We start from the raw sequence: 16,365 nt of genomic DNA on the forward strand, positions 1-16,365 counted from the left end.
GAATGGATCGAGAAGCTAGGTGATGAGAAGAAAGAGTTGAAGCGATGGAGGATGAAGAAGAGGAGACCGATGAGCGGAGAGAAAATGAAGCGAGCCGAGAGGAAAACATTATCGGGATATCCACTGGAGCGCACTCCGGGGGAAAGAATGGCGCGATAAAGGACGGGACGGAGATGCAAGGTGTGTGGGTGGATGTGACAAGCCTGCAGTAGAGCTGTAGTGCACTGTTGGGGGGTGATACAGTGGGAGAGAGAGTCTGTACTCTGTAATAAATTTGGGACGGACAGATACCGAAAGGTTGAGATTAGATTCCAATTTGTTGAGTTGAGTTGACGACAAAAAACCTTTCTTTTTTTGACTCTACTGCCTTGGAACAGAAAGTCACTAGTATCAATTAACTTTTGAACCTCCACTGACGATAAGTCTTGATAACAACTAAGATTCGGACGACGGCCCGTACGTAGCCGTGATTTGCCCCGGTAGTTGACGAGACATTTCCGAGCAGACTCCGTGAAGAGTCACCAATCAATTGACAATTACCGTGTGTAATTACTCTTCTCAATTGAATCGAGCTACTGTCCTGGTATGGTGCTTCGTTGGGGAACAGACATTTGTAACCCATGTAATGTTACAGGCCAGGGTTGTACTACAGATGAGATTACAGGGCAGCAGGGACGGAACCCGGGGAACATCATCTCGTTTTTTGTCTCTTCACTGCCGATGACCCCACGCTCAAGCACTAAAAAATGTTGGTGCTGATTGTGAGAGCTGCTAGGTTGAGTCATCGTCATAACAATCCGAATTGCCGGATTCCGGAGGGAGCTTTGGTCTTTTGGAAGAGCTTCCCTTCAGAACCCATCTTTTTTATTAGGCATTGCTATTGGTAGCACGTGACGTCTAAGAACCCACCTTTAACCGTCAGTCTGGGAATAGCCTCACTGTATGGAAACATGTAACTACGAATACAATATCCTTTTTATTTCCGTTATACCAGCAAAAGTAACGAGATATGATATTGTTTGAATGTATTCGTCTTAGAACGAAGAAACAACCTACATATTACCCGCTGCAAAACAAACTTCTCTAATTCAACACCAAAGATTGCATGCACACATCGTAGATTATATCATCTGTTTCTTCTTATATCCCTCGTCCCTGTTTTTTTCTCTCTTCTTGCCAATCAGCCAGCCAATCCTTCTTCTTTTTGCGCTCTACCCAATGACTTTCGTTTTTCTCCAAGTCATTCTCGTATTCCCTCTTTTTGCGAAAAAAGATAACTGCCACATCCGCCCGCTTACAAGCCTCTTGGGCCTTCCCCTCTGCTTCACACTCAGCGTTCTGTGCCTCGATGATGCCGACCTCTTTCTGCTTCTGCACTTTTTGAGCGGAATCGATTTCATCATCGGCTTTGCGCTTACGCTTCAACTTGTCCTCGAGATCTCTCTTGGAAGGAACTAAGTTTTTGTTGTCAAAGAAGCTGGCTATATGTTCGACCATCTCTTCGTTTCCCAAGTATTTGGATGGCCGGACTGGCCGGAGGTCGGCGATCAATTTGCTTCTCTCCTTTTGTTGATCCTCGACTTTATCTTGGGCTAGCATATGCTCTTTAGTGGCGTTGTCCCTCTCCGTGATTTTCTCCTTATATTTCTGCTCGGCTTCGCTCGATGACTTTTGCGCGTCCTTGACCTTCTTTTGCATTTCCCGGAACTTGGCAATGAGTTCATGTCTCTCATTTCTTAGACGGACACTTTCTAGGCGCTCCTCCTCATCTATAGACATGGTATGCTCACTTCGTTTGTTGTTCTCAAGTCGGTATTCCTTTGAGTTGGGCTCACATGCCTCGGCAGGATGTAACTTGGGGCTGCTCACAGTCGGCTTGATAGCCCCTGCCATGGCCATGGTAGCAGGATTATAGGGCGTCCGGCTCCTCCCCCGGTTACTTCTCTCAGACGGCGTGCTAGTCCGCCCTCGACGTCCACGAGAAGGCTCCGGCGTTTGAGAACGCTCTGGTGTTTTGGAAGGCTCTGGCGCTGGGGATGGTCTGCTAAACATGTCGGTTTTGGCAGGAGGAATTTTCGAGTTAGACCGCCTCCTGGGCGAGGTTGTCGAGGGCGCGGACTCAGGACGTCGCAGTTCCGCTGGGTCCTTGTATGGGCTCCCATACACGTTGGACGGCGACGGCTGTTGATGGGGAGCCGTGCGCCTACTATTTAGCAAGCCCGTGATCAAAGCCACTGGGTCATCCTCCCATTTCCTGGAGTTTCTCGAGCTGATCATCCCAAACTTGGCAAACTGAATGGCCGCCATGATAACGAATGGTCCGCTAGCAAACTCTTGATGATGCTTAGGACCTGTCTGAGTGAGTTAGTAGGAAGAATGACAGATATAGCATGGCGTATAAACTTACAGCAAGCTGAAACTTCAACTTCGCTACCTTCCCATAATATCCCTGCACCCAACGAAGGAGCTTCTTGTTGACATCCGTATCGCGCTTGTGATTTGGTTGAGCATCGTAATGTAGAGCTACGAAAGAGACTTTGTTTGCTGACTCCTCGATTACTTTGCCCACCAAAACGAGGGACCAACGCCCCTCAAACTCGGCGTGGCAGATTGGCGCTATAAAATGATCCGGTTTCTTATGCGGGATGCCCGTCACATTTAAGTCCATGAAGCTAGAATGCATGATCTTTAAATCCCCTTGAAGCTCATTGTTTATAAGATACAGAATAAAGTCGAGATTCTGCGGAGACAAGGCTTGCTCTTCATTAAGCTTCTTTATGCATGAATTCCTAATCTGTTGATCAGGCGGAGGGACTGACGGAGTGACCGGTGAAGCGACGTTAATATTACCGTTGCTAGGCGGTTGTGTTGTGGGAGTGCGCGTGGGAGTGGGAAGAGGGTTGTCCAAATCAATAGGAAAAGAGCGAGCAGTTGCCGCCATGATGAAAAGATGTCGATAGGAAGAAGATACTGTATTGCGGATGATTGAGGAGATTCTTTTAATGTCTCTGAGTTCGAGAAAGTGATATAGTAAGCCGGCGACAAGGCAATATTAAATGCGTGTTTTTAACAACAAGACGCTAGCAAAAAAAAAAAAAAAAAAGGTAACCTGCATAACATTCCAAAGAAATGTGGCTTAATGTTGGTTTGCTTTCTTTTTTCAAGCGAGATTACAGTGGATGGGTGATCCTGGAAGCAAAGACGTTGGACGAGGTATTCGATATCGTTAAACCAGATGAACGTTGAGGGGAACCCCATTTAAACAGTAACCAGGCGTCAAATGGGAGTTTGTATTTGTTATGTTATGCTTCTTCTAACCGAGAAAGCAAAGAAAAGAAATCACAGCTGAGGAGATGCAGAACATCAGTCTGACAAGGTTGCTACACATAAAAACAATATGCTCCTTGCATTATACGATTAGACTTTGCGAAGCCCCCCCCCATCAAATGCTCCTTGCATTATAGTATGCAATCGTCCTAAAGAGTACAGGTGGGTGGATAGTGGTGCCTATCTAGGTGGATATAGTAATTGGTTAATTAACCGGGTTGTTGGTTGTTGGTTGTCTTGGTTTAAAAAGAAAGAAAAAAGTGACATAGGATCCTATTTAAAATGAATACTCTGTATACAAAGTGTAGTATATCTCCTAGCGCTTATTTCTATTTCTACCTACCTGGTCTTCGTCTTTGTTAATATCCAGGACTAACCGAGAGTAGACAGTTCTGTGTTAAACTGGACTAGTAGTTAACGTCTTAAAGGTCGGTCAGAGGTTCTTTAACATAAAGAAAAGAACCTACCAGCTTGCCAAGAAAGAAAAAACTTGCCAAGGTGATCAACCCCTCATTACACCGCAAGATAAGCAAAAAAGAATAATGCAAAAAGGTGTATAGAGTATATGACTGTAGGATAGTTGATTGGGAGTACCTGAATTTGCGACGTGGCTTGTATGGGGCGGGTAGAAGAGTGGTTCGATAGGTCTTTGTGCTATAAATCACCCATCCATCACATTCTATTCATACCCTGGACTATATGCATTGGTTCTTGATTAGATAGTCCTTTCTCTTGGCTAACCCAACGAGTTCATACCCTAACCCTCGTAACCCTACTGACCCTCGGGGAAGCGGACGCTGATAGAGCCAACATGGGTATTAGACATCTGGAGCTTTATCTCCCCCTTGCACAGCCTTGTTACACAAGATGTCTATCCTACAGTTACACAAGATGCCTAAAAGTTATCCCTGGACAGGTATTCAGAGACAAAGAGAAACAATCTAAGGTAGGCTGCAAAAGCAACTCGACAAGCCAAGATATCCTTGTGACGATCGGAGTCGCTTGCTCGATGATGATCGGAGTCGCTTGGTGGTTGGACTGGAATCGCCCCGCTGCTCTGCGCGATGAGATGTTCAAAGGACATCTCATCCTTGTCGTCTAAAAGAGTCACGGGCCTAGAAGATCGGGAGGAGTGGGGTGCATATGATACGATTTTGGCGAGGCTGCGAGGTTTTATCGAGAGAAGAGAGAAGAGAGATGGGGTTAAGAGGGTTACGTAGTTCAGGGTTAGGGTGCCAGGGTTACTAACTTAAGTTGGCTATGCTTGCAATTGTGCATTCCTGATAGACGCTTTTGTTTCAAAGTCTCTGAGACATTGTCCTGAGGCATCAGTTACTTCTGGGCAGAAGGATTCTCGTTTATGATGGACGCGCAATGTTTGGTGCCCAGCTACCCAACACAGCATACAGTCTACCAAGAATGACTACACATCAACATAGTATTTCGCAATTGAACAACTACAGGGCCACGTAGATTTGTCTTTGATGCTGGTGATCTACTGCATACTTAGCTTGAACGACAAATCACCCCACAGGAGCGGGTATGAGGTTCCTACGGGACGAACGTAGTTTTGTTCCGGTCCCTACTTGCATGGCATTGAGACATTGTTGGGTAGGGATGAGTCAGTGAGGCTAGAGATGAACTTTTCTCATGACAGCGAAGAGTCTGTAAATAAACAGTACTATTAATTAGTTAGGCTGGGCGGTTACAGTTCGGCCCGCTAGCTAAATCGCGGGGCTGGTGTTGATCGTATATCGTCGTATGTAAGCGTCGTGGACTATGACGTCGAACCGTTTCAACCCCATGTTCATATGTACTCAGTGTCTTACAGTTCACTCCCGCAGCATCGGATTCAAGATATCCATCCATTTCGCTCATCCAATTCATGCTCATCATAAAATATCTTGCCACTTCCTAACCAGCGCATTGCCAACGAATCACTCACAAAAACAAAGCCTGACTGCCAACTGTCACGACAATAAAACACGCTAGACAGCGAACCGCCAGCTCGCTGTCCACTAGTCTCGCTTAACAATCAATCTCCGCAACGGATTGCGACTAGGATCTTTTTTTTCTCTCAGAAAGTAGAAAGTCCGCCGGTTGATAATCAAATCAGCTTGTAGAATTCAATCTATGATGCCGAAGTCGCGGTCAACGGACTATCGGTCGAGACATCTCACCGACCTATCCGAAACTATGATATACCCTTGACTTTCTTCCTTTCCTCTTGCTCTCTTTTTTCCTCGCTTCTTTTTTTCTTCATCTACAAAGCAACTCTGAAATAGAGTTGATCAGTGGCAGCAACGATGAATTCTCACATATCATCTCCTGCTCCGAGGGACTTTGGTATAAGGTCTCCACCTCCGAGAGATGTTGTGAGGTCTCCTCCTCCTCCAAGAGATGATGGTATAAGATCTCCTCCTCCAAGGTCTGTCGGTGTGAGAACTCCTCCTCCGATGTCTAGTGGTATGATGTCTTCGATGGCTGGTATGGTGTCTCCTCCTCCGAGATCTCCTCCTCCAAGGGCCGCTGGTGTGAGATCTCCACCACCTCCGAGATCTCCTCAACCACGAAGACCTTCAAATCTTCTTCACCACGGTTCATCCTCCGACCAACGTCTCGGCCATCTCATCGCTTACGGTACACTCCCACCCGAACCCGATTCTGAACAACCAATCCTCCAAGAAATCATTCCCGAACCCGAACCTTCCAAGCCAACAAACCCGAGCTCCCGAGCCCTACCTCCCGATCTACTTCGCGGCCTTTTGATGCTTCTGATGGCTATGGATCACATGGGCCTTGCCCTCAATAGCTGGTCCCACGGCACCGGTCGCGAAACCGAGATGGATGGCCTGCCAATCAAAGAATGGAACACAGATTTCGCCTACTTTATCCGCACGCTTACGCATCTTTGCGCGCCGGGTTTCACGCTGCTTTTGGGCGTGGGAGTGGTGTATCTCGGACGATCGCGAACGAAGCTCGGCTGGTCCAAGCTACGAATCATGCAATACTTTGCCGTGCGCACGGCAGTTTTGATCTTTGCGAACTTTGTCATGGGCTTCATTATGACACTGGGCAAGGTCTGGCTGATGAACGCGGTCTTGTTCTCGCTTGCCATCGATTACTTCCTTGCGGGTATGCTTTGGTTGGCGATTGACTCGACGGAACCTCTTCTGGCGAGCGCTATTAATCGCTTCTTCCCCGAGGAGGAAGATGATGAGGAGAACGTACCGTTGTTGGAGAGTGCAATTGTCATCAAGACCAGCCGTGCTGAGCGCATTTCATGGCATGCGCACAATGTTCTCCTTGCTGTGCTTGCGGTGGTTACGATCTGGTGGAATATTTGGCTTTCTCCCACTCACGGCCACTGTGAGATCAAGGACCACTCACAGGTTCTCTCTTCCGACAACAGTGGTGGTCCTTCTGATGGCCCTGCTGTATCTCACGATCCCTGGTTCGGCTTCTGGTTCTGGACCACTCTTACACCGCGCGTCATGTCCGTTTTCCCGCCTATGGCATGGGTATCCTTTGCCATCCTGGGATTGTTGTACGGTCGCATCGACGTCTCAAAGACCTGGAACGCCCGAGTTTCGTCCCTGTGCCATCTGGTCGCAGGTCTATTCTTCTTCCTCTTCTTTGTCCTCACGCGCGTCGCGCACTTTGGCAACCTCTCTGAAGGATGTCTCCAGACACCCGCTCACGTCGCTCACCCCGAGCGCAACCAGTACCTCGTCTCAGTACAGTCTTTCTTCTACATCATGAAGTACCCTCCTGATGTCGCATTCTGGGCTTTTACCCTGGCTGGCAACTTTTTCCTTCTTGCCATCTTCAAAGGCATCCCCACAAAAGTGGCGAGCCGATTCACGATGCTGATCGACTTTGGACGAGCTGCGTTGTTCTTTTACATTGTGCACATGTTCTTCGTCTTTGGCTTTGGTGCTTTCTGGGTGTATATGTTTGGTCATGATACAGGAAGGAAGAAGCCCATGAACCCTGATGTCACGGATGGTATCGAAAATCCTTTTGCGTTTATTGCAATTTGGGCGATGGCCATGCTGTTGTTGTGGCCTGTGGTTAGATGGTATAGCCGCTTTAAGGCTACCAAGACTGCTGACTCCCTCTGGAGACTCTTTTAAAAAGCGCTTGCATGAGATTATGTTTATGGGTTAAATGTTAAATGATAGATTGTATAAATGAATAAATAAAGATTGACAATCACATACTGTATAAAATGAGTGACGTTTATCACATTAAATGAGCCTGCTCCTTTGACTGACCATTTCAGGTTGGAGGAATTTTGTTGGCGTGCGACAGTTCGGTATAAAAAAACCTCTGAACAACTCCGCTGGGAATCAAGCCTGCCCGGGAATAAGTTGCAGCCCTGAAGTTACTGCTAGGCAGAAGGAGCTATAGCGCTAAGCAGAAGCTATAGCGCTAATGTGAGAAGCTGTAGTGCCGAGCAGAAGTCGTTGCTGCTGGGCAGAAGAAGTTATAGCGCTACGAGCGCCAAAATAACCAAGGCCTGCCTTCACGATTCTCCCTCCTAGCACTAACTTCTCTTTCGCGCCTCCCAGGTCCATCTCTGTCTTCCACATCATGACCAGATATAACAACATCCCTCCTCCCACGAGACCTTTCCCTCCGATGCAACCGTTCGCGACCATTCGCCTCATGAGAAGAAACAATAACAGTCTTCATATTCTCCAAATTCCTCCCAAAATGCGGTAAATCATACAACTCCTGAATTAATTTCCGTACACCATCTTGAGTAAGAAGCTTATCTGATGAATCGCGAGGAGCACGCATGTTTTGTTTGATCGTCTCGGTGAGTTCTAGATATGCATCTAGATCTTGTTTGAGACTTTCTAATTTCTTGATGTTTACGTCAACGTTCATCCTTCTGTCTTTTGCACGTTGGATCTTGTTCTCTTCAATTTTGATGAGTTCGGTGTAGTAATTCTCTGTTCTGTCGTTGACGGCGGTGATGGCGTGTTTTTTGAGATATGCTACGAATCGTACCATTGCTGTTCGTATTTGATCGCGTTCATCTTCGTATTCTTTCTGAAGGTCTTTGATCTTTCGTATTCCCTCTTGACGGACTGTAATGTCGCTTGCATTGGCCTTGAGACGTCGTTCAACTTCGGTGTCCTTGACTTGAACTTTGTGTTCCTTTAGTTCATACAGGATATGTACGTGCTCTTGCCAATGATGGCCGCAATGCTCATTGCTGCAGGTCGTCTTGTCTCTCTTGAAAGCCCGACAGCTCGAAAGCCCTGGGTGGCCAGGAGAGTCTTCGGTGACGTTCGGAAGTTTGCAGTCTTGATGACAGACCCATTTGTAATCTGTGACTACCTCGCCGTTGGGGTTCGTCTTCAAGTCACAACACTTCCTGTTTTTACAAACCGTGCGTGGTTTATCCAATTTCTCGGCTCTCAACTCGACTCGTTGTAGATGTAGCTTTTTTCGTAGCTTATCCCCTGTCAGTCGCGTGCCCTGTAGCTCCTTCACGTCCTTGTCGAGGCGTTCAATATTGTCCTTCATCACCTGCGCTACCTTGACCATAGGAACCATTAGTTGCTCTACAGCTTGACGTACTCCATCCATGCTGATGGTCTGCCCGACATCGTGTGGTTTGAGCCCATCAATGTGTTCGAGAAACCTCAACGCCTCGGCTCTCGACTTATCCCAACTCTCATGGCACGTTCGCTCATCATCTCTCTCGATTCCTCGGGAAAGTGCCGCCAGATAACGAAAACTCTCCGCATCAAACGAGTATGATGTTTCACCATTTAGGACAATGTCAACATTGGCATGATCTTCCAGTTTGCGTTTGAGGATAGGAAGACAGCCGCCAGGACGATAGCTGGAGTCCATGGTGTGCGTAAAGCCAAACACAATATTGGGAACTGCATCGCGTTGAATTGTCGATAAGAGTTCTTCAAAGCAGAATTGGAACGTGGCTGTCATTCGAGTTTCGTTGGTTTTAAGCAGGATTAATATGCCATGAAGCTCCTCGTAGTCCCGTAATCTGGCCATAATTCCTCTCAAGTTCTCTTTGTCCTGCTCAGGACCTCGAGTGTCGCCGATACCAGGAGTGTCAAATAGACGATATGTGGTGTTTCTATATCTCATAGTGTAAACCGAGGTTTTTTGTGTCGCGGAATCCCCGCCAGTCCCGTCTCGTTCGTCATCTCGAGAACCTACACGGATGACTTGTGTTTCGTAATCTAATGAGCCAGTGCGATTCGGTACAGTGATGGAAAAGCGGCATGGAATCACGTATTCTAGTTTTCTTCTGGACTCTGCCTTTGCCTCGTCAAAGCTGCTGTATTTGAGAAAGTTGTAAAAAGCATTAATAAATGTCGACTTTCCAACGCCGGTCTCACCCAGGACCAAGATGTTGCGATGATGATGTTGAGATGATCTTTTCAGATGCTTATCTAGGTGTCTTGGAGAAGGTCTGTCGTAGTCGCGTCCATGACCGTCCCCATCACACTTGAACCGCCAAGTGTTATAGAGGGCTCGCCCACAGTGGCAGTATATATAGTCATCCCCATAATTGAACTCAATCAGAGCATCGCACTCGGTACATGCCCATTCGCAATCTCGCTGGTAGTCGCAACTCTTTCCTGGGCAGGGCATCCTGATCAGACGATGTTCTGCGAATCGTTGTGTAGCTGATGCATCAAGAGCTTCCAGCGAGTAACGTGCGACACATTTTCTGGAATGCCTTTGCCGTGATCGCTCAGATCTTGACTTTTTCCTTTCCGAAGACGAGTAATTCTGCTCCTCGTGTTGTGCCGACGTCGTGTTGTTCCTCTGCATTTCACTGAATCGAGCACAGTCGAGATGTTTATGCTGCAATGGGGCATCGCAATCGACGATGTAAACCTGGCATCGTCTCTGGGGATTCCACAGAAACTCCATAAAGGCATCGTGTTGTTCTTTCCACGAACTAGAAGCCTTGAGCACAGCATTGCTGAACTCGAATGTATACGATGCAGGGCTATCGTGGGGTATAGTGACATCTTTGAGAGACAGGCCGTTGAAGCCGATGTATGTAGCGCCATGACCTACAGCTCGGGTGATGAAGTCGATCTTGTCGCTTTGTTGCATTGCAATCGAGATCAAGGAAATTCTCTCTGGATTGGTCTCATTGATTGCGCGTAGCTCATGTAGACGACGTTCGTTTTCGATGCCATTTCTAACATTGAGTACCCTTCTTTTGAGTTCAACTTTGAGGTTGTTCTGGATACCTGACATGCGGAGGATTGCATTGTTGACATCGTCGAAATGTTGCAAAGGGATATAATGTTTATTCCCTTGGATGTCCAATTTGTAGTTGTCTAGCGTGTCTTTGTCCTCGTTGTATCGGTCAAAAATATCGAGGACTGGATCTATATCGGTGATCGAGACATGCGTCCGGATGGGGTCGGGGATTGTAGTAGCCCCAAGCCTCAGGAACTGTAAGGGAAGTAGTGTGTAAATTATTGGGTATCCTTTCTGCCCGGAATCTGCTCTAATCTGTCGTGGACCTGTCTGAACAAACGTGCATAACAGAGCGAGACTTTCGATGCACATGCCATACTCTTTTTGTATATCGGTATAGAGCCTGAACTCATACTCAAGTGCCAATCGTCTGTTGACCGTGTTATCACTGAAGCTAAGTGAAGGGAGAGACTTGGCAATATCATGTACCGTTCTCATGTCGTGGGTAAAGAGAGGCTCCATATTGGCCTTGTCGCGAGGGTCTTTGAGGTTATACTTCATGGTGATGATGCTTTGAAGCCCATAGTTGGCTGCAACGACGAAGTGCGTACTGCGGCTATCTGTGACGCCGACGAACCCTTGGGCAAGCACATCTGAGATATCTGGATTGCCAAGTTCCACACAGTCCCTACAGGTATTGTAAATATGATGGACGTTGCCTTGTAGGATATTCTTGTCCGATGTGCCGTCTTTCAGGAACATCCCAGATCCTTGAGGGACGTTCAAGTCGCAAGCGACACTCGCAGCAAGGTTCGCGTCGATGCCCATCAAAGCAAATCTGTCCTTATGAGTCGCTCCCACAGACCAAACGACGTCATGCTGCTGAGATGGTTGACATTGGGATCTCGTGATGATACCCTCGGGTACAGAGAGAGGAAGAATTGAAGCTGGAAGGAATTGATCGCGCTTTGCGTCGTATAATGTTCCGATGGCGACCTCTTGACCAAGAGCAGGTCTGTGTATCTCTGCCATCTTGAATGACGATAAATTTGAGTCGGGATCTGGAACAGGACAAGATGATGTATGGCATGTAAGTGTGAAAAGTAACGCAGTTGAGATTTGGGGAATTGTTTGCAGTTGCAGGCATGCAGGGAGGCGAATCGGTCGCCATATTATTTCCTGAGGACTGCCTTCTGCCTAACAGTCATTGTGTATGGTGCATGACTTGGAACGAGCGTATAACCTCAAACGTCATGGGCTGATCACGATGCGTGACCGTTGTTGTGAGAGTCTTCTTTGTTCCACGACAACGTTTGATGGTCACCCAAAACTCGCCTTATGAGACATGCTTGCGAGATCGGGAAGGCTTTGACTGGATGAAAGGAAGTCGCACAGCCTAGGCAATGCGATAAACATCCGAAAGGAGTACGATGAGGCTGCCTACATGTTCATCAAATACACTCGCAGACTTAGCCGATGGATGAGGGATGAGCGGGGAGTTACTGACATCGAATTTAACTAGACATTGTCAATGTTAATTTTATAAGTGCGTAAACAGGTTTAGCTTATTCTATTAGTTCTATAGTTATTATACTGCAGTCTTTATTTTCTATAATCACACTCTCCGGTGGGACTCTTCAACGGTAAACTCGACGTCCTTGGTGATACCACCCGTCTTGGAAGGAATGATTTCATCCGAACTTCCTTCCCCTCCGCCATGGATGTAAACGTTGAGCTCACCATTGTCGTTGTCGTTGGCGGTCCTAAGATCGGATCGACCACTACGACTCCTCCAAGCTGAGCCTTGACCATCGCCGAGCATGATGCTTCCTGGTTCTGGGCCATTGTACTTTGAGCTGACAACGTTAGATGATAAGAGAGAGCCAAAGATGGGCCTGAGCTTCTGTCGCATCCAGCCCCATGTGCTTGGTAAATTCGATGTTACGACGGCGACGAAGGATTCTCGAACAGCCCATGAAGCGGCTTGTTGGGGACCTGTGACGGTGTTCTGAGAGACTGTCAGTATGAGAAGTCTAGTGTGTAAACTTGATCACATACCTGGAGGATGAGTACACATCGCAGGATTCCAGCAACCATGACGAAGATGGCACCTGAGAATAGGACTACCAATCCATATCTCTTGACATTGGGAATCTTGGCGCCCCATAGCATGGGAATCGGAATAGCTAGTAGATAGATATCGGTAAGGATGTTGAGGACGACAATGATGAAGATGTACAGCTTCGATAGTGCGGGTTGACAAAAGTCTGGTGGGTTAATTAGCAAAGTAGTTTAATCGGTAACATTGTCTAACATACTGCCTGGATTGGGGTTGATCTGCCAAAGGTGGTTGAAAGGTCGACAACTGAAAAGGACACAGCACATAATGACAAAGTATGTCACGCCAATAAGTCCAAAGCCAACGTAGATTCGCACCTTGTAACCCTGAAGGCCGGCCTGTGAGCTGTCAGTGCCGAAGATCTCATTTGATAGACCCATCATACATACCGTGAGCCGAAAGTAAAAAGCGCACATGGCCGTCTTGATGAGCCAAAGCACTGAGCAATATACAATCCAGCCGCAGAGCTGGATCTTGGATCCACCAACTCTCAGTCCATACTCCTCACTATTTGGTGATAGGGCTTCCCTCTCTTCATCTGTCATGCCACTGTTGGTCAAGCCGCGATACTTTGCGCCAACTGTGTAAGCAAGGGCCGTCTCGATCGTATACGGGACGATGACGAGCAGCATGAGGTAATCATCTACCTCCAAGTTTCGAAGCCCGACTTGACGTACTCGTGCATATGTTCGAAGAAGGATGATGAGGATGCCGATCGCCAGTAAGGTGAACGCCTCAGCGACGAAGGAGTCGGCGCTCATGGCGACTACAAACACATGTAACGAGAAACGAAAATAAAAGGAAGACAAAAGGGAAGACAATCGGAAATACCGTAGAGGACAGGATACAAGGCCACGGGTATAAAGCCTTTATAAGAAACCTAATCAAGATAAATCTAAGGGGTTAGGTCGCATCGGTGCCACCTTTATGAACCTAGGTTCCTTCATGAAACTGGATCGTGGGTTAGGCCGGTGATTAGCAAGGTCGAGTCTGTCGTAGTGCACGCTAAAAGCTTACAGTAAAGACACTAATACGCGGCGAGAGACGCCAACGGCGAGTCATTCCCGCTGTCTAGAGCCCGTTCAAGGTTACATGAACAGTGATCTCTTGCTAGAATTGTAATTTATGTAGTATCTTGACTTAGATGAATCAGTCATGGCGGATGATTCTCACCTTGGTTGCCTTATGGGGAGGACGGCACGAAGAGCCGTGCGTCAAATGTCTTGCGAACTGACAGGCTTAGTCCAGTCTAGCTGTCTTGTTAGTCAATGATAAGAAACTCTAGTTCTATATACTATCCGATCTTCAACGTATCCATGTGAGACATGCAAGATTTCGATGCAACTCAATGCATGGCTTTTGCTCCGATACGTGGATAACGCCATCTACGCAAGCCATGGTCATCAGTCATTATCCTGGGAGAAAAAGTCTCTCAAGCCTCTGCCGCGTCGACCCTGTCGTTCTTCCCTGCTCTGGGTCTTTTGCAAGTTGTATTGCTTTTCGGATCGGGCCCGCTCCGTATGTACTCATTATTCCAGGTTCAGGGGCAAGCATGTGTTGAAGTGCGGTTCATGTGTATCACAATACGGGTCAAGACATTGAGTAATGTAATACCCAAGGGGTGCCTTATGCTGGAGAAAGCGTTACTGGAACTATAAAGATAATTCTTGTCCAGGCACTACGCAGCCTAATTGATAGTGACGGATATGTTTATCCTGTTTTTGTTTAGAAAGGACGATAAAACGTTTAGGCCCAACGCTTGCAGATACCCTCCAAGCTTCTGAATCAAAGCGACGACAAAGATATGTGGCTTTCATACAAACTTTATTTCTACAGGGCTCGGAATGTAGTTAAAAAAAAAAGCAATGGTCTACTAACGGGAGACAAGGGTAGCTCGAAGCCACAGCCAATAGCTTTTCACAATTGGAAACCCCCGTTGCTGATCTACCGTATTAGCGCTCCTTGTAGTTATTTTGGTTGCGGAACTTCCGACCCAGATACCGGAACTCCAAGACTATAGGTAATTAAATCGCCACCAAGATATTAATCTCCTTTGAGTCAATATGTGAAGAAGCTTGCAGCCTTTCAAGGCATAACTAACGGCTTGTAGCATGGTTGTTTCTTTAGGGAGAAAATGTCTGTGTGGCATCGGAGATGTTTTGCCCTATGAGGCCAAACTAACACATCACACGATGAAGAAGCCTCACTTTCGACGCCAAAACATTTACCCGTCGAATGCGCAGCGCAAATAAGCTGATAGATGACATCGTCCACGACTTACATAATTGATCAACCTCAAACTGCATACTGATATGACACCACGCGTCAAGAGAAACACCGCAACATGGGAGATAGGATGGTAGCAGGGACTCAAGGCTAGAGTTGGCAAAGACTGTGACTTAGCATACGAGAGATCCAAGGGACCTCTCTCAAGACTACTGGCACTCGAGTTGCGGCGACTAACTCGGTATTTTGTGCATGCATAACCCGAGTGCTGGAGAACAAAAGGTCAACGAAACACCAACTTCGCAGAGTCCTTCAACCTTCAACCGTCAACCACAACTGAAAGCGAAACATTCTTCTGAGGAATTGGCTAAACAAGCATGAGCCATCGCAGGTCGCCAATACAAGACAGTCACGATGTACAGCACGTGGACCATCCTCAGAACCACTCAACACTGAGCCATCGATCAAGCCGCCAGACAATCCGATCAACCTCTACCGATTCACCGTATATCCGAGCCTGGTATACCTGTAGTATACTCATACTTACAGACAAAGGAGATATACATCGCTGGGGTTTAAGTGTAGGTTCTCCATAGAACACTAAAGAGATCTACGGGCGTTTCTCCAGCTGCTGTTCGCCATCTGCGTATGTATTGATCTAGGAATGCGTATCGAGATCACTGTACACAATTACGATGGCATGAATGCCATGATAATTTCCTCCAGCGTAGTTTGCGTTGCTCTGGGTATAATGTGCGTATATTTACCTTAAGGCACCGTAGTATTGGTTTTGTGCCGCTGCCGCTGGAGTTGTCATGGTCATTAATACAACTTCTTGCTGCAAAGTGGCCCAAACCTCTGTCTGCTACAGGATGGGAGTATTAACTGCGCTTGTGTGGCTGAGTATACCGTTTTTTTTTTTTGGCAACGATCTATCTGGAAGAAATATTGGTACCTGTAATGTGGTCATGCAACGAAGTGAAGGTGGAGGTTTTTGCGACTACACCATCATGAAGGGGGCTACTGCCCGAGAGCTTTAGTTCACTCTGAAGAAGCGCTTTGGAAGCGCATCTCAACAGAAATGAGACGGCCTGTTCTTGGTTATTATTTCATCAATCGTATCAACGTCGCGTCACCTTGTCTGATGTGTGTGGTCTGTTCCCGGGATGTGACAGACCCCTTCTCCGTTCACTAGCTAGAGCCCTAGCTCAGCGCAGATCAGGGCCTCATGCCAGGGCTACAGGGGAAAGATCGATTTATTCAACGCTAAAACGAGCACCAACCCAGAAGCGGCGCTGTGAAAAGCGCCACACATCAGTGTAAGAGGAATATTCACTACTAGCGACCACTTGCGGCGGAAATATCACTTCAAGGGACTGTGACACTTAAATGAGGTTAATCAATTGCATACTTTGACAAATGTAAATTTTCTAAGTACAATGCGCCGATTATTGGCTGTCTGACTACCTATCACCCTTCCACCA

The 16,365-nt window shown here is 47.1% G+C and overlaps 4 protein-coding genes across 4 annotated transcripts; 1 reads left to right on the plus strand and 3 right to left on the minus strand.

The window, feature by feature from the left end:
- Positions 1–1,140: 1,140 nt before the first annotated feature.
- On the minus strand, positions 1,141–2,941 carry FSST1_007020 (uncharacterized protein; the record flags this gene model as incomplete). The annotated part of the gene is made up of 2 exons (XM_083236589.1): positions 1,141–2,355; positions 2,408–2,941. The coding sequence occupies 2 exons, from the start codon at positions 2,939–2,941 to the stop codon at positions 1,141–1,143; spliced, it is 1,749 nt and encodes a 582-aa protein (XP_083082981.1).
- A 2,692-nt stretch (positions 2,942–5,633) lies between these two features.
- FSST1_007021 (uncharacterized protein) lies at positions 5,634–7,463 on the plus strand (the record flags this gene model as incomplete). Its single annotated transcript, XM_083236590.1, has 1 exon — positions 5,634–7,463. One exon carries the CDS (start codon positions 5,634–5,636, stop codon positions 7,461–7,463), a length of 1,830 nt encoding a protein of 609 aa, XP_083082982.1.
- Positions 7,464–7,824: 361 nt separating this feature from the next.
- FSST1_007022 (uncharacterized protein) lies at positions 7,825–11,568 on the minus strand (the record flags this gene model as incomplete). The annotated part of the gene is made up of 1 exon (XM_083236591.1): positions 7,825–11,568. The coding sequence occupies one exon, from the start codon at positions 11,566–11,568 to the stop codon at positions 7,825–7,827; it is 3,744 nt and encodes a 1,247-aa protein (XP_083082983.1).
- Positions 11,569–12,151: 583 nt separating this feature from the next.
- Positions 12,152–13,416, minus strand: FSST1_007023 (uncharacterized protein; the record flags this gene model as incomplete). Its single annotated transcript, XM_083236593.1, has 4 exons — positions 12,152–12,544; positions 12,595–12,803; positions 12,855–12,993; positions 13,045–13,416. The coding sequence occupies 4 exons, from the start codon at positions 13,414–13,416 to the stop codon at positions 12,152–12,154; spliced, it is 1,113 nt and encodes a 370-aa protein (XP_083082984.1).
- Positions 13,417–16,365: the final 2,949 nt, after the last annotated feature.

Source organism: Fusarium sambucinum, chromosome II (genome assembly GCF_050947815.1).
Source record: "Fusarium sambucinum isolate potato_lamoka chromosome II, whole genome shotgun sequence".
NCBI classification, from domain to species: domain Eukaryota; kingdom Fungi; phylum Ascomycota; class Sordariomycetes; order Hypocreales; family Nectriaceae; genus Fusarium; species Fusarium sambucinum.